The sequence below is a fragment of the Nipponia nippon genome, unplaced genomic scaffold, assembly GCF_047370975.1.
Source record: "Nipponia nippon isolate SJK-2023a ecotype South Korea unplaced genomic scaffold, ASM4737097v1 scaffold_33, whole genome shotgun sequence".
Taxonomy (NCBI): domain Eukaryota; kingdom Metazoa; phylum Chordata; class Aves; order Pelecaniformes; family Threskiornithidae; genus Nipponia; species Nipponia nippon.
Genome location: NW_028262351.1, coordinates 347,639 through 369,708, shown reverse-complemented (window position 1 = coordinate 369,708; position 22,070 = coordinate 347,639). Strand labels below are relative to the sequence as shown.

Below are 22,070 nucleotides of genomic sequence, written 5' to 3'. Positions count from 1 at the left end.
CTTGCTACAACCTCCTTTCAGGTAGTTGTAGAGAGCAATAAGGTCTCCCCTCAGCCTCCTCTTCTCCAGACTAAACAACCCCAGCTCCCTCAGCTGCTCCTCATAAGACTTTTGCTCCAGACCCTTCACCAACTTTGTTGCCCTCCTCTGGACACACTCCAGCACCTCAATGTCCTTCTTGTAGTGAGGGGCCCAAAACCGAACACAGTACTCGAGGTGCGGCCTCACCAGGGCCCAGTACAGGGGCACTATCACCTCCCTGGTCCTGCTGGCCACACTATTCCTGATACAAGCCAGGATGCCATTGGCCCTCTTGGCCACCTGAGCACACTGCTGGCTCATGTTCAGGCGGCTGTCAACCAACACCCCCAGGTCCTTTTCCTCCAGGCAGCTCTCCAGCCACTCTTCCCCAAGCCTGTAGCGTTGCATGGGGTTGTTGTGACCCAAGTGCAGGACCCGGCACTTAGCCTTGTTGAACCTCATACAGTTGGCCCCGGCCCAACGATCCAGCCTGTCCAGGTCCCTCTGTATGGCCTTCCGACCCTCAGCAGATCAACACTCCCGACCAACTTGGTGTCGTCTGCAAACTTACTGAGGGTGCACTCAGTCCCCTTATCCAGATCATTAATGAAGATATTGAACAGGACCGGCCCCAACACTGAGCCCTGGGGAACACCACTCATGACCAGAGTCATCCCACCATGTTTCCATGATGGCAACCACATCATAGTTTTCCTGCCGCACGGTGGCTTCCAGCTCCTCCTGCTTATTGCCCATGCTGTGTGCATTGGTGTAAATGCACTTCAGTTGGGCTGTTGATCTCGTCTCAAACACAGGCATGCCACCCCTAGGCTCATTCCTAGCAAGCCTCCTTTTATCCCCTTCCTCTTCGAATATAGTTTAAAGCTCTCTCAATGAGGCCTGCTAACTCCTGAGCCATAATCCTTTTCCCCCTTTGCGACAGGTGAACCCCATCTGTCTCCAACAGGCCTGGTGCCATGTAAACTGCCCCATGATTGAAAAACCCAAAATTCCACCGCTGGCACCAGCCTCTGAGCCACATGTTAATGAGGTGGGTCTTCCTGTTCCTTTCCGTATTCCTCCCTGCTACTGAAGGGATGGAGGAAAACACTATCTGCTCTCCTGATCCTTCAAGTAATCGCCCCAGTTCTCTGAAATCCCTTTCGATTGTCTTTGGACTTCTGTCAGCTACCTCATTGCTGCCAACCTGAACAACCAATAGTGGATAATAATCGGACGATTGTACCAGCCTAGGGAGCTTCCTAGTAATGTCTCTGACCCGGGCCCCAGGGAGGCAGCAGACTTCCCTATGGGATGGGTCCGGTCAGCATATTGGGCCCTCTGTTCCCCTCAGAAGGGAGTCACCTATGACAATTACCCTTCTTTTTTTCTTACCAGTGGCCGTTGTAATGCGCGGGGCTGACTGGCTCCCCCTAGTCAACCCCTTGGATGGATCACTGTCCGCATCTTCATCCTCCTGGCCCTCAAGTTCCAGAGCCTCATACCTATTGTGTAAGGGCACCTGGGAGGGCGAAGTAGGCCGGGAGAGGATTCGCCTGCTGCGCCAAGCAGGGATCTGTTTCCATTCCCCTCCATCTCTTAGGTCCCCTCTTTCTGCCTGGTGGCAAGAGGGTAGGGGAGCCTCTGCTTCTCCTGATGTTTCCATCTGGCACGCTTGTCTCACGCTCCCTGATACTCCTCAATCTTTCTACTTCTTCTTTCAGCTCTGCCACCGGGCTGAGCAAATCCTCCACCTGCTTGCACCTCACACAGGTGTTGTCTCAGCTGCCCTCCGTCACCAGAGCAAGATTCTGGCACTCCCTGCAGCCAGGGACCTGGGTGGCTGCATGTTTTAGTGGTAGCTCTGTCTGGGTCACCACATCCGTTCTGGCGATGGCTCTTGCCCGAGTGGAAACCATGGCTAGGTCTCTTCTGGGAGGGCGAAGGACACAAGTAGAGCTCACCGCTTGACTGCGCCCTGCCTGCACGAGCTGCCGTGCAAACTGCCGCGCCACGCCCTTTCTGCCGCACCACGCCCAGGTTGCTGGCACTCCCTAGGGGCGTTTAAATCTAGGGAGATTTTCCCATAGTTGCCCTGGCAACGCCCAAGCCCCCTCTGCCTCGCTCAGGAGAGCTCACGGGGGTTTTTTTGGCGCGAGGGCCCCACCAGGCTCTTTATTGGGTTGGTACAATTTCTCTGGAGAAGTCTGCTGCCTACCATGTTGTGGGGGACTGTATCAAAGGCCTTGGTGAAGTCCTGTTGGCTGTCTCTAATCACCTCCCTGTCTTCCATATCTTTCGACATATCTTCCAGGAGGATCTGTTCCATGACCTTACCGAGAACGGAGGTGAGGCTGACTGGTTGGTAGTTCCCAGGGTCCTCCTTTTTACCCTTTTTAAAAATGAGTGGGATATTTCCCTTTTCTCCAGACACTGGGGACTTCGCCTGACTGCCATGACTTTTCAAATATGATGGAGAGTGGCTTATAGCGACTAGTTCTTCTTTCTTTTTTATGAGGGGATAGTACATTTTCTTTAATCTTACTTTTTTTTCCAACATGCCAGTAGAAGCCCTTCTCATTATTCTTCTCATCCCTTGCCATATTCAGCTCCAGCTGTGCCTTAGCTTTCCTGATCCCATCCCTACTCATCCGGGCAGCGCCCCTATATTTTTCCTAGGATACGTGTCCCTGGTTCCACTGCCTGTGCATTTCCTTCTTACACTTTAGTTTAACTAAGAGGTCCTTACTGAGCCATGCTGGGTCTCCTGCCTTCCTTGCTCAATTTCTTACACGTGGGAATCAAGAGCTCTTGTGCTCTAAGAAAAATGTCCTTAAAGAGCTGCCAGCTCTCTTCTGTTCCTTTATCGCCAAGGGCAGTTTCCCATCCACTAATTCCTTAAACAACTGAAAGTTTGCTCTCCTAAAATTCAGAGTCTTGGCTCTACTCTTCACCTGGCCCATATCCCTCAAGACTGTGAATTCCACCAGGGCATGATCACTGCAGCCCTGGCTGCCACCAGTCTTGACCCCTCTAATTAGTTAATCTCTGTTGGTAAACAACAGGTCCATTAATGCTTCTCCTCTGGTTGGGCTGTCTATCACCTGGTTTAAGAAGTTATCCTCGATGCGCTCCAAGAGTCTCCTGGACTGCTTACAGCTTGCTGTGCTGCTTTTCCAGCAGACATCAGGGTGATTGAAGTCCTCCAGCAGGATCAGGGCCTGCAATCATGATGCTTCCTGTAGTTGAGGTAAGAATGCTTCGTCAACGGGCTCCCCTTGATCGGGGCGGCCTATGGTAAACACCAATCACAAGATTTCCTTTGTTGGCGTGACCCCTAATTTTTACCCATAAGCTCTCGACCTGTTCATCGCTGTTTTTCAAAGACAGCTCTGTGTGGTCAATCCATTCTTTAACATAGAGGGCAACCCACCCCCACCCCCCCCCTCCTTCCTTGCCTGTCCCTTCTGAACAGTTTATAGCCATTGATTGCAGCGCTCCAGTCATATGAGTCATCCCACCATGTTTCAGTGATAGCAATTAGGTCATAGCTTTCTAGCTGCACAGTGGCTTCCAGCTCCTGTTTGTTACCCATGCTGTGTGCATTGGTATAGAGGCACTTCAGCTGGGCTATTGACCATGTCACCTTTTTAGAGGAACAAGCCCCAATTCCTTTAAGGCATTTCACACGTGTTTCCCTGTTGGTTCCTAATACATCAGCAGCCCCTGACTCTTCTCTGTTGCTCAAAACTCCATCCCCTTTCCCCCTAAATCTAGTTTAAAGCATTCCTTATAATTCTGGCCAGCTTGTTGGCAAAGACCCTCTTGCCCCACTTGGTCAGGTGAATCCCATCAGCTCCCAACAGGCCTGGCTTCTCAAAGGTAGATCCATGACCAGAGAAGCCAAAACCTTGAGTATGGCATCAGTCACGCAGCCAGGCATTCACCTGTTCAATTCATCTCCTCCTTCCTGAAGCCCTTCCTCTGACTGGGAGGATAGAGGAGACCACCACCTGTGCTGCAGGTCCTTTTAACATTGCCCCGAGGGACATATAATCTCTTTTGATGGTTCTAAGTTGCCTCATCACAGTATCGTCAGACCCTATGTGGAATAGCTGAGTGGATGATAATCTGTAGGGTTCACCAGGCTCGGCAGCCTCAGTGATGTCACGAATGCAAGCTCCTGGTAGGCAGCAGACTTCTCCAGAGAAATTGTCTGGACAGCAAATGGGTGCTTCGGTGCCTCTCAGTAAGGAATCTCCAATTACTAATACTTCACATGCTTTTCTGGTGGCACTGGTTCTAATGCAGGTGGTTGATTGCATCAACTTTGCGTTGTCATCTTCTCCTGGATCCTGTCCATTACTCATGCGCTCTTCATTCTCCACCCCCAGAGCATCATATCTGTTACATAGGGGCACTTTATGGGAAGGGGGAAGATTCTTCCTTCTGCCCCGAGCAGAGACAAGGGTCCCGTCTCCTTCATCTCATGAGTTACTTGTGTCAGTCAGCTTGATGTTGAATTCAGGCTTATCTTCCCTTTGCACAGCCATAAGGCAAGGCTGTTGCTCAGCCTGGCACAGCACACAATACCATGTATCAATCTCCCGCTCACGTTCCCAGATACTGCGCTGCCTGTTGAGCTCCTCTTGCAACATAGCTACTTGTTTGAAGAGTTGTTCTAGCTAGGCACACTTGTAGCTATGACATCCACCACTACCTTCAGGTGCTAGGGGGACTTCCAGGTGCTGGAGCTCCATGTAGCTATTTCAGTCCTTGGGAGGTCTGTTTGGGTGGGGACATCATCATAGCTAGGCTGTAGTGCTTCTGTTTGGGTTTCAGCCTCAGCCTTGCAGTTGCAGCAAGTGGACACCATTTTCTTTCAGCAGGTCACAGTCTCCTTGTAGTTCTCAGGAAAAAAAGTCTCACTTATAAAATGGTAATTCTTTTGAAAGATGCCATCTTTCTAATTCTAATTCCCGGGAGACCTCAAGCTTCCAGGTAGGCTTGCACAGCCACCAGCTAGCTGGTGTGACCATCGGGACTGCAGCCTAAGCCTGCTGGTGAGCAAAGCAGGCAGCAGCCCGATAACTGACAGAGCGTGCTCCCCTTCCGTGCAAACTGCCAACACTGTTCCAAACAGACACCACTCCTTGTTTGGGCACCCTGCTCGCTGGTGCTCCCTAGGGGCCAGTTATACGCGGATTCTCCCGGTTTGAACTGGCTGCGGGGAATGCCGGCACCGCCCAACTCTCACCCACCCCTCTCGCAAGATCTGTCGCCTGCCAGCTGGTCCTTCCACACACACAGCCCAAGGGTGTCAGGGGCCTAGAAACCCCCTCAGACACACACCCCCCAGGGACCTCACAAGCCTTGAACTCCTCACAGCACACAGCAACAGCTGCTGCTGCTGCTGCTGCCACTGCTCAAGTTAATATCAATGCTTGAATCATTGGTTTCCTGCAATTTATATCCCTATGTGTGGTTATTTTTAAGAATGATTCAGTTTTGTGTATGTAATTTTTAAGGGACTTTTAAAGTTAATGAACATCTGTGCTAAGAGCTTTTTCAACAGAAAAGCTTGTGTCAGCTGTGGGTGATGTTGACTGTGTAAGCTTCCTGGTATTCTATATACGTGCATATGGAACCTAAGGCTCTTTAACCAAATTGGTCCCAAATACTAGTAAATTATCAAAGTTTTTAACAGAAGAAAACAGTGGGAAAATTTCCATTTGAAAATTTCCAAACGCTTTGGTTAAGCTTTTGACTGAATTATAATCAGAGCTTTTAGCTATACTGTGGGTCAATGGGAGGTCTGCATTTCCTGGCAACTGTTTCTGGGTGCTGCTTCTTTTCTCAAGGTGAACTGGCTTTTAGTGACTATCTCTTGATATCCTTAATGAGAAGCATGCTGGTGTAGATCTTGTGGGGGAGATTTCCAAAGGAATAAATAGACACCCAAATTCAATGGATAATTAAGTAATTGGTTACAGAAGCAAGTCCACTCTGCTCTAAATTTTGTTTTAATCAGCTCAATTTTTTACCCTAGTCATTAGATTTTCCCTTTCTTCCCTCTCCATACTTTCTGGTTTCACAGACTGAAGCAGAATGTGCTCCAGGAGCAGTGGGGCTAGTTTCACACTTGCACGTTTCATGTGAGAGGGGGCTTAAAATGTGGCAAAATAAAGTATGTCACAACCTACTCATTTTCTGTATTACTGTCCTGTCATTAACCCTGCAAGATAGAGTTCAGTAACAAATCACTGTTAAATGCATCCCACTACAGATGCTGGACATCTGATACTCCTTCTCCTAGCAATAATAAGGAAAACTTTCTCAGAATCTCCTCTTAGGATCTGTGTCAGTGAAAACAGATGGAAGCAAAGCTATAAGCAAGACTAATGACCCTGATGTGAAAATAATGAGAAAACTCCACTTGGGAAGTGACTGTATCTATAGCCACATTAAAAAACGATGGAACTATACTTGCTTGAGCCAAAGCTGAATTTGGCCTGTCTGTGTAGAATTGAGCGGGTCATGAAACTGTGATTCAAGAGAAAACACTGAGTCAGGAATTAGCTGGGGAAAGAGCATGCTTCCTGCACACAACAAAATATACTCCAGCATGGGCTAGTAGTAACAGGCATCAAGCTATATTGCTAATCCTTTAGCATCAGAATAACACTATGTCCTGGTGTATACAAGTTTCTAACTGCTGACATAGTGGTGGCCTTTAGGAAGCTCCTAAAAGCCCTCTAAAATCATTAGGCTTAATTCTGCTTGTGATTATGTTCGTGTAAGTTCAGAGTAACTGCACTGAATTCAAGGGAGCTAATTCAGATTTACATCTCTGTAGCTGGCCCATTATTTCCTGCATTTTTTCCAGTTGCACAAAATCACCTGTACACATTCTCCAGGGCTACTAGAACCCTCCGTCCTCCCTGCACTGCACATGATGCAATGAGCCTCTGATGGAGGAGGAGACCTGAAAAGTCTATGTAGGGAAGCAGATAGTTTCCTGAGCAACAGATGCAAAAATACCAACTAATAAAAAGCCTTCAAACTGTACCTTCAAACTGTGACAACTCAATGCACGCACCTACACGGATGCCTTGACAAGCTGCTTGACTTCTCAGCAACACTTTTGTGTTTTCTTGAATGCAACTTCTACCAAACTCCACCACACAGGTATTAAGCCCTGTAGTGACAGCTGAGACCTGCAGGTGTTTGCTGCTATTGTCCTTTCTGAATTGACAGACACTTGTTCCTCGCTGTAAACATTTGTATGTTGGTGCTTGCCTGGCTAGCTACAGCCCAAATAACGAGAAACCAGCCTTTTCTTTTTTTAGTCCATTGTTGTTATGCATTAATTCTCTTTGCAAATAGTCACTTGGTACTGGAAATTTTACTGGCATTATCTTTTAGCAAACATTTCATATAGAGAGACACCAGAAGACATGTATTATGCAGTTGCCATAAATACAGCACTGTACAATATTAGGTATTAGGCTCATAGATGAAAGAAGAACTGTGCCTAGTGGGCCAGATGCTCTTTGCCTTTTCAGTACTCTAATACTAATGTTATTTCACTGTCTTCAAAGCTGCTACTCTGGATTCACTGAGACAATCTACATCTTTTGCTCTCTTTAAATAGTAAATGAACAACAACAAACGTGGTACAAGATATGTAGATAACAGACCTGGCTTTATGAAGGGCTCCCTTAGGGGATCCTTGGGAGTTTTCCATAGTCAAAAACCTCCCTTGCAGATATTATGACTTCTGGAATGCTCTAGGCTTGTGCATAAAGGGACGTGTGGATGTGTGCATAGATAAAAAATATAGATAAGTTTGTGAGAAAAATGACAGTTAGTTAGAAGTTACTGCTCCAGAATAAAATTGAAGCAAACAAATATGCAGGTTTTGACTCTTAGATTAAAAGTAACAACAAAGAGGCCTGATTAAATATTTGACTAGCTAAAATCTGCATGCAGACATTTCAATTGAAATTACCCATATTACATGTTCCTTGCTCTGTAGAGGAGTTAAATGTGAAATAAAAAGAAGAACATGCATTTTAGGTGAAAGGCATTTATGTCAGCGTGACTGACCTTTTGGCACCTAGCAACCCTGAAAATTTAATACTGTAAAGCTGACTAACATACCTATTAAATTGCCCTTGAGGTTACACATTACTTAAATTATTCTTTTTAGGAAGGAAAATAATCTGTCACTGTAGCATACTTTCTTTGCATCTAAACAATACAATGAGAACATAGTTTTGTCTTCTTGTGAAGCTGCAACAAATAAGGAAAGTGAAAACATTGATTCTCATGTGAAAAGAAAAGGAAAACACCTTGGAGCCTTGATTACCCAAGTGAAAGGTGATGTCAGAGTGGTGTGGCTCCATCACAATTTTCAAACAGATCTCTCCACCTTGCTTTGCAATGGTTGCAGGTGAACATAGTCTTATAGGCTGCTTATTGAGTTTAAACCTCTATTCCCAGCCAGTTTCTCCTGCCAGAGATCTCCAAGGAGCCTCCTCCCTTCTTTAATTCAGAGACTGTTGGAAGGGGAGTAGAGGCATTTGGCTGCTGGGTGTAGGGAAGTTCTCTAGCTCTCTGGAACAACTGTCATTCTGGTTCCCTTGACTTCCTGGGAACATGCTTGTTGGATGGGAACTGAGCTTCTTGGACAGTTTCAGAATGTTTTTCTCACCTCATCTATCAAGGAGTGACATAACACAAGCTTAAATAAGCACTGATGGGTGCAAATCAGTTAAATACATTAATGATACCTATCAGAAGACATGAAATTATTTATCCTCTAAACACCCAAGCCTGGCAAATCTCAGTTTTCTGAGTGACAAACTTAACATCTACAATGTAGTTTTTGGCTCAGTGTGTTGCACATTAGGCACTGGGATAGAAGGACATGCATTGTTTGAGCTGTGAAGAGCACTGTGTTTCAGCAAGATAGACTTGGGTGTAATGTTGCTTGAGGCGATCTTATTCTTGTGTTTTTTTCACCACCAACAATGCAAGATTAACTCCATAATACTTGTTTGGCAACTGAGTGTGGCAGTGAATATTGAGATGATGGCACTAAGGCTAACACCAATGGCTGTGTTCTCAGGAGCTGGCAGGGATGGGGATATGAGACGAGGGGTCGGTTGGAAGGTAGAGGGAGGCAAGAAATGCTATTGCTCCACACAGCCAAACTGCTGGGGAAGCATAGTAGCACCATGCCTTGAGCTTTCCCACATTAAAAGTATCAACAGCTGCAAAATGAAGAGTATTGCTTTAATAAGCTCACTCTGAATGAATTTGCAGAAGAATCTGAAATTACTTTGAACAGGTCCACCACCTGAAGAGAGACTAGACAGGTTTGTCTTTGGGCAGCTTATTCAGCTAGCTTTGAATTTTTTTCCTTTGTGTTTTATTTATGCCTTTTAATTCAACGCCCTGTTTCAGCATGCAGCATTTAAGGGACCAATAATATAAAATAATGTTGGTACAATTGCATTACTTTTATTAGTCTGGGCTGTCTTATTCAGTCTTAATAATATGCAATTGCAGTCTTTTAATTATTGCAGTCTTAATATACAATTGCATAAACATTATTTAATATCACAGTTGCCTACAGTTGTTGAATTTAGGAATGTCAAAGAGCATTCAAAATAAAGCTTGTAGCATCTCAGTCAAAGTGTGCCAAGCCATGACTGATGAGTTGTCTTCTAGAGGAAGTGGAAGATAGGCAGGGATTCAAGAGTTGAGCTAAAAAGGAGATGTATATTCTGTTAAGAAGCTTGGATCTTAGCTTGATAACAAGAAAGTTTGAGTCTCTGTTCCTGCTGAAGTATAAAACTTGCCTTTTAATCATGCAGAAAAAAGAATTTCTTGGAATCTACAGCAAATACGTGAGTCTCATGGGGAAAGAAGTGTTGTGTAAGTACATTTTGAGAACAAGGTATTTAACTAGTGAAAAAATGCATCCATCCCAAAAAGAAAAAGAGAGAAGATTCAGTATGGGCTCAAAATTCAACAGAGCTGATGCTGACTGGTGATATGCACTCACTGTCCTGCTTTTGACTGATGTTGCGCCATTACCATGTCTCTGCACAGACTGGTCTTTGCTTCTCTGGGAACAAGGACTTGAAGCAAGAAGAGCCAATGCTAGCGCAAGATCTATTGATAAATCTTCCTAGTAATCAACATCCTTTTTCATGGAAGAAGTCATAGTTATTAAGGCATCAGCACAAATGTAATCCTTATAAGCAATCCTCTTTACCTGAGCTGCCTTGTAACACTTGACTAAGCAAATATATCCCTGGATTAACTACATGGCTCCAACCATAAAGCTAAAATTGACTGGTTTTAATAATTATTACTTCTATTGCCTCCTAGCATGGCTAAGCCATTAGTGGTAACTTCAGGGATAATTCAAGTGATCTGTGATGCACAAAAATGCATGGCGAGGGGGATGTGGGATACGGTAGCCTCCAAGAAATCTTTTTATAGTTCAGAGAGTAAATGCACATACAGTAGACTGCTTATATCGTCAGCACATCAGGTGGAGGGAGAAGACGATGGATACAGTGATTGTGACCATCTAAACTAAAGTCCAGGAATACGTGCTAGCAATGCCATACTAAGTGCAAACCAGAACCATATGTTCTTCCTGATTCTGTATTTGAAAGCCTTTCCTTTATATTTTTTTTTTGCCTGAGACTGCTTAGGTGAGTGTGGTGGATTGACCCTGCAGCTTGCTGTCTCCCACATAGCTGCTATGAGTTCCTATTCAATATCCTGTTTTACTGTCCTAGAAATGTGTAATGGACACTTTTCCATGCCATTGCTGTATGCATGGTAGAAGCAAATAATGACAAAAGAGCCTCCTCCTGTGAAGCAGAGAACAGCAAAGATGAAAGACACAGAGGAGTGCCTCTAATTGCAAAGCCAAGAAAATTCACCCATTTGCTGTAAAGGAAGGGATTTGACCCTCATACTAAAGCTGTATTAGTATAAAAAGACTGCATTGTTTCCAAGAAAATATGTATTTGTCTGCTTGCTTTTTGGTGCCATTAGCTTGACATTCAGAAAGTTTGGAGACCTAAGAACAATCTCTAGAAAAACCGAACAAGTTTTTTTCATGTGTTTGCACTCTATTTCTACCGCACACAAACTCACATGCACTTAAAAAATGTGTCTTGTGTGCCATCTGAGGGACCAACAGTTTGTTAGGCTCTGCACTTCATTAGAAAAATCTTCACCAAAAACTTAATCCTGGTAGCTTTCCTAGTAGAATCAGTCTTTTGAGGATTTGGGTGATCAGTAAGGACAAAACCAGCCTTGGTATTAGTATTCCATTTGATAAATTGCAGAGATCTAGGCTTCACTTACATTTGTCAACAGTGACTTTCCAGTGAAGTACAAGGCATTTGAAAAAATACTTCTAATGTTTCAAGCCAGTGGAGGAAGTACTTTTTCAAACAGTGAGAAGATTTCCCTCATGCACCGTTAAACCAATTGGGGAGAAAAGAAAGCAGGATAGGGGTGGGAATATGCTTGAGCCTCTAAAGCTATGGTTGAAATAGCCACGTGCCAAATTATTTACGTTTTATTCCTGTAAGCCATGCTATGTAATGATAAAGCGCTTTCATTATGATACTGTGAACCATAAAACTGTAAGAGAATCTAAAAGTTTCTTTTCTTTAAAGCTGCCCTTTCTTGGCTGATGTGTCTGGGCCTGTCCTGGTTCTTATCTTGTTCCTTAATTGTGTGTGTGTGTGGTATATCCTCCCCATCTTTTCTCCTGCCCTCCATGAAGCATCCACAAGATCTACTGTTGGTCCCCACCCTCTCTCCCTCTGCATCCCCCGACTGTGCTGCAAACAGATGCCATCTATGCACAGGTGATACTCAGATCCCTATCTTGCCTCTGCACTGACCTCTTCTGTTCAACCTAAAACCTGTCTGGGGCTCCAAAGGAGTGGCTGTCGACTCAGAGTAAACACAGCTTTTTGTCTTCCCCAAAGTCCTCTCTGCTGCCCCCTTTGATTGCTGTGAACGCTGCTGGTCACCCTGCCTGTCACTTTTGGCTGCGGGACAAACACAGATGTCATCTGAGGATGCCATTCTAGGAGATGTGAATGATACCCCAAAATCCCTGGTTAACATGGATGGAGAATGATCTGAAAATTGATATTTGTGGTCTCTGTCAGCTCTTCAATGGGCAGATTAGGCAAAATGTCATTGTTTAATGGTGATGCTGATTTTCTTTGAATTCTGAATGTAAACTGGAAGATATAACATAGAATTAGCTAGCAGGGGTCAAATCACAAGAGTTCCAATGTTATCTGCTCTGATCTCAGTGTTAGATCAAAGGCCCCTGCAGCTCACATAAGTGGAACTATGCTAAGCAGGCTGGTTATTTTTACCCATTTATAAGGTTTTATCTCCATGGTGCTTTCATTAAAAAAAACAAAGCACAAACTGAGAAAAAACCAAAAATTGTCACTAAATTACTGATCAAAATAAACCTCTCCTTCTAGAAGGTCACTAGACTCGGGTGTTGATGGGGCCTCATAAGGCAGAGAAATGTTCCCCTGGGCTGGATGAGCCCCTGTGAAATGACCCCAGATCTCACGGTGGGGTGGGAAGAGTGTTTTCCACTGCTCTTCTGAGTGTCTGCCTTGTACCTACTGTGACTGTGCAAATTGTCCTCTGGATTTTGGCTCTCAGCCATTTTGTCCTTCAGGAATCATACATCTTCCCATGTTAGGATGAGCCCATCTCCTCCATGTCTGTTGTCATGTTATAATGCCACCTCAAATGGAAGGCGGATGTTCACCAGCTTTGTGGGAAAAGGAATTATTGCAGTGTGATCAGAGTAGGGCATAAGGTAATCATAGAATCATAGAATCATAGAATCATAGAATCATAGAATCATAGAATGTCCTGAGTTGGAAGGGACCCACAAGGATCATCGAGTCCAACTCCTGTCCCTGCATAGGACAACCCCAAAATTCACACCATATGTCTGAGGGCATTGTCCAAATGCTTCTTGAATATTGTCAGGCTTGGCGCCGTGACTACCTCCCGGGGGAGCCTGTTCCAGTGCTCCACCACCCTCTGGGTGAAGAACCTTTTCCTAATATCCAACCTAAACCTCCCCTGGCATATCTTCCTGCTGTTCCCTCGGGTTCTGTCATTGGTTGCCAGGGAGAAGAGATCAGTACCTGCCCCTCCTCCTTCCCTTGTGAGGAAGCTGTAGACCGCAATGAGGTCTCCCCTCAGTCTCCTCTTCTCCAGGCTGAACAGACCAAGTGACTTCAGCCGCTCCTCATATGGCTTCCCCTCTACTAAAAAAGTTAACGCATGCATTTCATAGCTTATTTCTGAGAATGGTAGTTCATCAAATTTGGAGATCTTTCCCAGTGACACAGTATGCTAGACCCTGATGTATTTAGTCTAGGTGATCTCTAGTACAAAAATTTATATCACATTCCTACTCTTAATGGCCAGATGTATAAAATTCCTGAGGGAGGGACATAAAGAGAGCTCTTGACTAGTGGGATGGAGGACAAATTGGTCAAAAAAAGAAAAAAAAGAATTGTCTGAGGGAGGGAAAATGTTCTGAGTTACAGGAGAATCTTTGTTTCTAACTCTAGGTCCTTCTTCAGTTATCAGCAATGATGACGATTCAGCAAGTCCCCTCCATCACGTCTCAAATGGCAGTAACACTCCATCTTCTTCTGAGGGGGATCCTGATGCAGTCATCATTGGGATGACAAAGATTCCCATAATCGAAAATCCCCAGTACTTTGGAATTGCCAAAAGTCAACTCAAGCCAGACAACTGTAAGTACAAATGCTTGTATATAGTTCAGTCATTCTTTTTTTTTTTTTTTTTTGGTGCAAGTGCTGGGGCTCCTTAGCAGTGCTAATAGAAAAATGGTGTAAATTCCTGGGAGTAGAAGGGTGGAGTTAAAATGTATGCAATTTGTTAAGGAGTACTTTGGTACATGGGATGAACTGCTTTACATCTGTCAAAGCCAAATTCAGCCCTTGTGATGAATCAATGAACTCAGCAGTGTTAGGCTCAAAGCCCAATCTGTATTCCATCCAAGTCACCAGTAGTCTTTCCATTAATTTCAGTGGTCTTTGGCCAGTCCTATGCACCTAATGTATTCTTGGGATAAAACACATCCTGGGTCAAAAACAGAAGTCAGTATTTGCATTTGTGGCTAAAACAGTGTTGATAACATACCAGTGTTTTGGCTATTGCTGAACAGTGCTTGCACGGCATCAAGGCTTTCTCTTCCTTTCCCCCCCTCCACCAGCGAGTAGGCTGGAGGTGGACAAGAGGTTGGGAGGGGATATAGCCAGGACAGCTGACCTGAATTGACCAAAGGGATATTCCATACCACATGACGTAGTGCTCAGCAATAAAAGCTCAATGAAAGGAGGAAGAAGGGAGGATGTTCATGGTTATGGTGTTTCTCTTCCCAAGCAACTGCTATGTGTGCTGAGGCCCTGCTTCCCAGGAAGTGGCTAAATATCTGCCTGCTGATGGGAAGTAGTGAATGAATTCCTCTTTTTGCTTTGCTTGCACACACAGCTTTTGCTTTCCCTTTTAAACTGTCATTATCTCTATCCATGAGTCTTCTTGCCTTCCTTCTATTTTCTCCCTGTCACAGGAGTGAGCGAGAGACTGTTGGCTGGGTTTAACGCACCACAGTATGAAATGCTGATTTTTGAAGCAGCAATCAACACTGCAGCAAATAACTGAAAAAATATCTAAAGAATATTGTAATTAATAGTAACTGCACTACTTACTACGTTTCACCTGTACATTAAGGTCTTTCTTTAACTGTTTCAGAGAAGGTTCTTTATACCTTTTTATGCTGTGAACTTGTACATACATTTCTGAAGTGTTGCTGGAAGCCTTATCTGTTTCTCTGAGAAGTCATTCTAAAGATTCCCAGTGCAGTTGGTGAGCATTGGATGTGCAACTAAGTGATACCCATATCTGTATCCTGACTGATTTAGCTTCACAGCACAAACTGTAGTTTAAGGGCATATGATCTAGGTCAGAAACCTTTGCCTCCAGCTTTGCATAGCTTAAATACTATAATAGGTGCCTTCCTTGATCTGTGCATAGGTGCGTGCGTGCATATGAGCGTGCAGGACTTCAAAGGGTGTAAAGACTGATGCCAGGCTACCTATTTGTCTTGTGAACATTAACGCTAATCCACAGCTTGATGTTTGCACTAAGCACAATCCACATAAGAATCTTTCTGCAGTGCAATAGGAGGCATTTTGCTGCATTTTTATTATACATTCCCGATGTTCTCTCTTACCATAATTTTGTTGTGTGGCACTATTTTGTAATTAGAAATAATCCATAATCTCTTCTGCCAGAGGGCATTTGAATAATCTGGCATAGCATGAGCAATGGAATGCATTAAATAGTCACCGAATTGCTGATACTTGATCAGCACAAGAAAGATGTTATATAGATGCATTGTGATAAGAATGTTAATCCCTGTGAAAAACAGAAGCCACTAGGGAGTAACAAATGGGCAACATGTCCACTAGAGCTCTCTAATGTTATATAAAAGGACATGCTTTTAAATGAGGCTCCTGTACCTCCACTCCCAGCTGCATTAAACACTATAAACATTATAAACAAACAAACATCAGTGACTACACAGTCAGTGACTACACTTTCAGCATTAATGCTGAAACAACATATATGGTGTTCTGTGAAAAAAAAAACCAAACCCACAACAAAAACAACCCCCCAAACTGTACCAAACACAGAATTCTCTCACATTTAGTAAGCTGCATATTAAGTACAGAAGCATTAACTCACAGCTGACTAGTGCTAACTAGGTCTTGATCCTGAAAATACATAAGTCTGTGTTTAGTTTTGTGTGCTGCAATGAAACCCACATGGTGTCAGGGAAACTAATCACGGTACGTGAAGTTCAGCTTGTGCAAAAATGTTTGCAGGATGAGTGCTCAAGACTTTGCTATGGTGCTCTGGGGAGATGCGCAGAGCTGATGCTCTGCATTCTGCTACATTGCCATGGTGGTCCAAATCTTTGTGTTATTATTGTATTAGCAAAGAGCAACAGGTAAACAGCAGTAGTATATAAACTGAGTCAGATATCTTCTACCACACTGAGCATCTGTCCAATAAAGAGGGACATTTAAGTTGTCTAGGATAAAAAAGGTCTTCCCAGAAATGATTTCGCATACTCTTTTTCTCTCTTAGATCTATCACCAGATATCTGTTTCTGAATATAGTGTTTCAGGCTCCATTGCAAAGTACTGGAATTGCATGTGTTTAAAAGAAAATAAAAAAAATATTGTAATCAATTTCATTTGAAATTCCATCAGTGTATCAATAAATCAGTACTTTTCACAGAATCACAGTATGGTTGAGGTTGGAAGGGACCTCTGGAGGTCATCTGGTCCAATCGTCCTGCTCAAGCAGGGCCACCTAGAGACAATTGCCCAGGACTACGTCCAGGCAGCTTTTGAGTATCTCCAAGGAGGGAGACCCCACATCCTCCCTGGGCAACCTGTTCCAGAGCTCAGTCACCCTCACAGTAAAAAAAAGTGTTTCCTTATGTTCAGACAGAACCTCCTGCGTTTCAGGTTGTGCCCATTGCCTCTTGTCCTGTCACTGGACACCACTGAAAAGAGCCTGCCTCCCTCTTCTTTGCACCTTCCCTTCAGGTATTTATATACATTGATAAGATCCCCCACCCCACCCCGAGACTTCTCTTCTCTAGGCCTAATGCAGCCCCGGATACCATTAGCCTTCTTTGCTGCAAGGGCACATTGCTGGCTCGTGTTCAACTTGGTGCCCACCAGGACCCCCAGGGCCTTTTCTGCCAAGCTGCTTTCCAGCTGGGTGGCCCCCGCATGTACTGGTGCCTGGGGTAACGTCCCTTCCCAGGTGCAGGACTTTGCACTTCTCCTTGTTGAACTTCATGAGGTTCCTGTCAGCCCATTTCTCCAGCCTGTCGAGGTCCCTCTGGATGGCAGCATGGCCCTCTGGCATACCATCCACTCCTCCCAGTTTGGTGTCATCAGCAAACTTGCTGAGGGTACACTCTGCCCCATCATCCAGATCATTAATGAAGATGTTAAACAGGACTGGACCCAGTATTGACCCCTAGGGTACACCGCTAGCTACTGGCCTCCAACTAGACTTTGTTCCACTGATCACCACCCTCTGGGCCCGGCTGTTCAGCCAGCTTTTGATCCACTTCACTGTCTGCTCATCCAGCCCATATACATCAACAGTTTCTCCATGAGGATCTAATGGGAGACAGTGTCGAACGCCTTCCTGAAGTCAAGGCAGGCAATATCCACTGCTCTCGCCTCATCTAGCAGGACAAGTCATTTCATCATAGAAGGTTATCAAGTTGGTCAAGCATGACTTCCCCTTGGTGAATCCATGCTGACTACTCCTGATGACTTTCTTGTCCTTCCTGTGCCTGGAAATGGTTTCCAGCATTAGCTGCTCCATCACCTTCACAGGGATCGAGGTGAGGCTGACCGGCCTGTAGTTCCCGGGTCCTCCTTCTTGCCCTTCTTGAAGATAGGAGTGACGTTTGATTTCCTCCAGTCCTCAGGCACCTCTCCCAGTCACCATGATCAATCAAAGATTATCGAGTGGCCTTGCAATGACATCTGCCAGCTCCCTCAGCACTCATGGGTGAATTCCATCAGGGCCCATGGACTTATGGATGTCCAGTTTGCTTAAGTATTCCCTCACCTGATCCTGTTCCACCAAGGGTACATCGTCCTTGCTCCAGCCTTTCCCCCTGGTCTCAGGGGCCTGGGATTCCTGAAGGACAGTCTTGCTAGTAAAGACTGAGGCAAAGAAGGTATTCAGTACCTCAGCCTTTTCCATGTCCTGTGTAACCAGGACACGTAACCTTAGAGAAGCCTTTCTTGTTGTCTTTGACGTCCCTGGCCAGATTCAATTCCATTTGGGCTTTAGCTTTCCTAACTTCATCCCTGGATGATCGGAGAATGTCTCTGTATTCCTCCTAGGTTACCTGTCCCTGCTTCCATCCTCTCTATGCTTCCTTTTTCTGTTTGAGTTTGGCTAGGAGCTCCTTGTTCATCCATGCAGGCCTTCTGGCTTTTTTGCCTGACTTCTTATTCATTGGCATGGACCTCTCTTGGGCTTGGAGAAGGTGATTCCTGAATATCAACCAGCTTTCTTGGGCCCCTCTTCCCTCCAGGGCTTTATCCCATTCGACTCTACCAAGAAGATCTTTGAAGAGGCTGAAGCCTGCTCTCCCAAAGTCCAGGGTTGTGAGCCTGCTTTTCACCCCTCTCCCTGCCCTCAGGATCCGAACTCCACCATCTCATGGTCACTGCAGCCAAGGTTGCCTTTGACCTCCACATCCCCAACGAAACCCTCCTTGTTGGTGAGTATGAGGTCCAGCAGAGCACCTCTCCTCTTTGGCTCCTCAACCACTTGAGTGAGGAAGTCATCATCAGTTGCGGTGGGTTGATTTTGGCTAGCTGCCAGGTGTCCACCAAGCTGCTCTATGACTTCCCCCCCTCAACAGGACAGGGGGAGAAAATATGACAAAAAGCTTGTGGGTCGAGATAAGGACAGGGAGATCACTTAGCAATTACCGTCACAGGCAAAACAGACTTGACTTGGGGAGATTAATTTAATTTATTGCCAATCAAATCAGAGTAGGATAACGAGAAATAAGAACAAATCTAAAGAACACCTTCCCCCCACCCCTCCCTTCTTCCCGGCCTCAACTTCACTCCCCACTTCTCTAACTCCTCCCCTCCCCCAAGCAGCACAGAGGGATAGGGGATGGGGGTTGTGGTCATTTCATAACGCTTTGTCTCTGCCACTCCTTCCTCCTCGCTCTCTTCCCCTGCTCCAGCATGGGTCCTTCCCATGGGCTGCAGTTCTTCAAGAACTGCTCCAGCATGGGTTCTTTCCACTGGATGCCGTCCTTCAGGAATGGACTGCTCCAGCATGGGTGCCCTGTGGGGCCACAAGTCCTGCCAGAAGACCTGCTCCTGCATGGGCTCTCCATGGGGTCACAGCTTCCTTCAGTCACATCCACCTGCTCTGGCGTGGGGTTCTCCATGGGCTGCAGGGTGGATATCTGCTCCACTGTGGTCCTCCATGGGCTGCAGGGGGAACAACTTGCTTCACTATGGTCTTCACCACGGGCTGCAGGGGAATCTCTGCTCTGGCACCTGGAGCACTTCCTCCCCCTCCTTCTTCACTGACCTTGGTGTCTGCAGAGTTGTTTCTCTCACGTTTTTCTTGCTCCTCTCTCCCAGCTGCTGTTTTGCAGCAGTTTTATTTTTTCCCCTTCTTAAATATGTTATCACAGAGGCACCACCAGCGTCACTGATTGGCTCAGCTTTGGCTAGCAGCGGGTCTGTCTTGGAGCTGTCTGGAACTGACTCTGACATGGGGGCAGCTTCTGGTGTCTTCTCACAGAAGCCACCCCTGCAACCCTCCCTCACCCACCCCCCCCCCGCCCACTCCCCTGCTGCCAAAACCTTGCCACATAAACCCAATACATCAATGCACTCCCGGAACCTCCTGGATCACTTATGTCCTGCTGTGTTGTCCCTCCAGCAGCTATCAGGATGGCTGAAGTCCCCCATGAGGACCAGGACCTGTGAATATGAGGCTGTTCCTATCTGTCTGTAGAGGGCCGCATCCACTTGTTCTTCATGTTCAGATGGCCTATAATAGATACCCTCTATAATGTCACCTTTGCCTGTCCTCTCTTTAATCCTAACCCATAAGCTCTCAGTTGGTTCCTCTTCCATCCCCAAGCAGAGCTCCATGCACTCTAGCTTCTCTCTCACATAAAGGGCAACTCTCCCTCCTCATCTTCCCGGCCTGTCCTTCCCCAAGAACCTTTATCCCTCCATTGGAACATTCCAGTCATGGGAGCCATCCCACCACATCTCCTTGATCCCAGAAAGATCATAGCTCTTCAGCTGCACACAGATCTCCAACTCATCGCGTTTATTCCCCATATTGCGTGCATTAGTATACAGGCACTAAAGAGGGGCATCCCAGCATGTTGAGTTCCCAGAGAAGGTTTGGGGGATTTGTGCACAATGGTGTCTTTTAGGCACCTCCTTGGTCGTATGCAGATGCTGGAGGTGACCCCACCCAAGCCTCATTTTGCTGACTTTGTGATCCTTTCCTGTCACACCACCCCATGCCCTTTCCTCATCGACCCTGTCCATCGCTGCCTCACAGGACTGCTGGTCACCCTCTTCCTCCCCCGTCATTCCTAGTTTAAAGCCCTCCTTATGAGGTCAGTCATCCTATTGGCAAAAATAGCTTTGCCCTGCTTAGCGAGGTGGATGCCATCTCTCCCAAGCAGACGCTGATCTGCAAACAGGGTCCCATGGTCGTAGAACCCAAGACCCTGCTGCCAACACCAGTTCTGCATCTAATTAATGACTTGTTCTATTCGTGCCCTCCTCCTCACACCTTTTCCCCTCACCAGCAGGATTGAGGAGAATGCCACCTAGGCCCCCATGCCCTTGACTACTGCCCCCAGAGCTCTGTAGTCACTTTTGATCCTGTCCAGGTTTCCCCTGGCAGTATCATTTGTGCCCACATGGAAGAAAAGCAGGGGGTAGTAGTCAGAGGGCCAGACAAGCTTCGGCAGTCCCTCCACAACATCCTGGATCCTGGCCCCCGGCAGGCATCAAACCTCTCTAGTTGATAGGTCAGGTCAGCAGATGGGTGCCTCTGTCCCCCGCAGCAGGGATTGACCCATTACGATGACTCACTGTTTCTTCCTGGTGGTCTTGCATGGTTTAGGGTCAAGTGTACCATGTCCTTTGCTTGTAGGTACATGTGGGTCCTCTTCAACTTTGAGGACGGTGAACCTATTTTGCAATTGTAAGCCCTTAGGTGGGGCAGGAGCCTTCCTCTTGGTGCCAGAAGTCACCAGCTTCCATCCTTCCCCTTCTCCAGAGCTTGAACTTACCATTCTACTAGGGGTGGACACTGCCTGCGTCTCTGCTGCAAATGGGGCGTGAGGGTCTTCAAGCTGCTCTATCTCAGAGAAAATCCTATCTCCCTTCTCCATCTTTTCTGATGCTGTGCAGCCTGCTCGCAAGATGTGCAAGCACTGTCATTATATGAGCTTCTCCACTTTAGGAATCCTAAAAATTCCAGTGGCATAGTCACTTTAATTTGTATGCCTAATTTTATATCGCATTGGAACCTTCTGAACTGAAAGGGGCAAAATTAGTTAATGTTTCAAAGAAACAGTCTAAAAGATCATAGAAGCAGAGGGGCATACAGCTTTATAGGAACCTGCTAATTCTTTGACTCTGCTACCATGTTATATTGTAGAAATGCTCAGTATGTGTAAAATGTACATGTTCAGTGGCCCAAACTTTAATAATAATGTCTTTAAAACCCTCTATGCATAGTACAAAATAAAATAACAAAGAAGGAGGCCTCCTTCTTATTTGTCTGAAATGTAGAAAAATATAATCATAGAATCTATCATAGAATATCCTGAGTTGGAAGGGACCTACGAGGATCATCGAGTCCAACTCCTGACTCCACACAGGGCAACCTAAACGTTAAACCATATATCTAAGAGCATTGTCCAAACGCTTCTTGAACACCGACAGGCTTGGGGCCATGACCACTTCCCTGGGGAGCTCATTCCAGTGCTTGACCACCCTTTCAGTGAAGAATTATTTCCTAACATCCAATCTGAACTTCCCCTGACACAGCTTTAAACCATTCCCTCACATCCTATCACCGGACACCAGAGAGAAGAGATCAGCGCCTCCCTTTCTGCTCCCCCCCCCCCCCCCCGAGGAAGTTGTAGATAGCAATGAGGGCACCCCTGAGTCTCCTCTTCTCTAAGCTGAACAAACTTAGTATCCTCAGCCATTCCTCATAAGTCATGCCCTCTAGTCCTTTCACCATCTTTGTCGCCCTCCTTTGGACACATTCTAATATTTCTACAGCCTTCTCTATAT

At 45.8% G+C, this 22,070-nt stretch overlaps 1 protein-coding gene across 7 annotated transcripts in view; it reads left to right on the top strand.

Moving 5' to 3' along the window:
- Nucleotides 1-22,070, top strand: part of LOC104013813 (BDNF/NT-3 growth factors receptor-like) — a 219,604-nt gene that overhangs the window by 117,897 nt on the left and 79,637 nt on the right. For 6 of the 7 annotated variants that reach the window (XM_087770661.1, XM_087770660.1, XM_087770663.1 and 3 more), the window contains one exon: nucleotides 13,692-13,880. The exons of the other annotated variant lie outside the window; for it this stretch is intronic. In XM_087770661.1, the coding sequence (XP_087626787.1) occupies nucleotides 13,692-13,880 (189 nt within the window). The remainder of the gene's footprint in view (nucleotides 1-13,691; nucleotides 13,881-22,070) is intronic. 7 annotated transcript variants of the gene reach the window in all.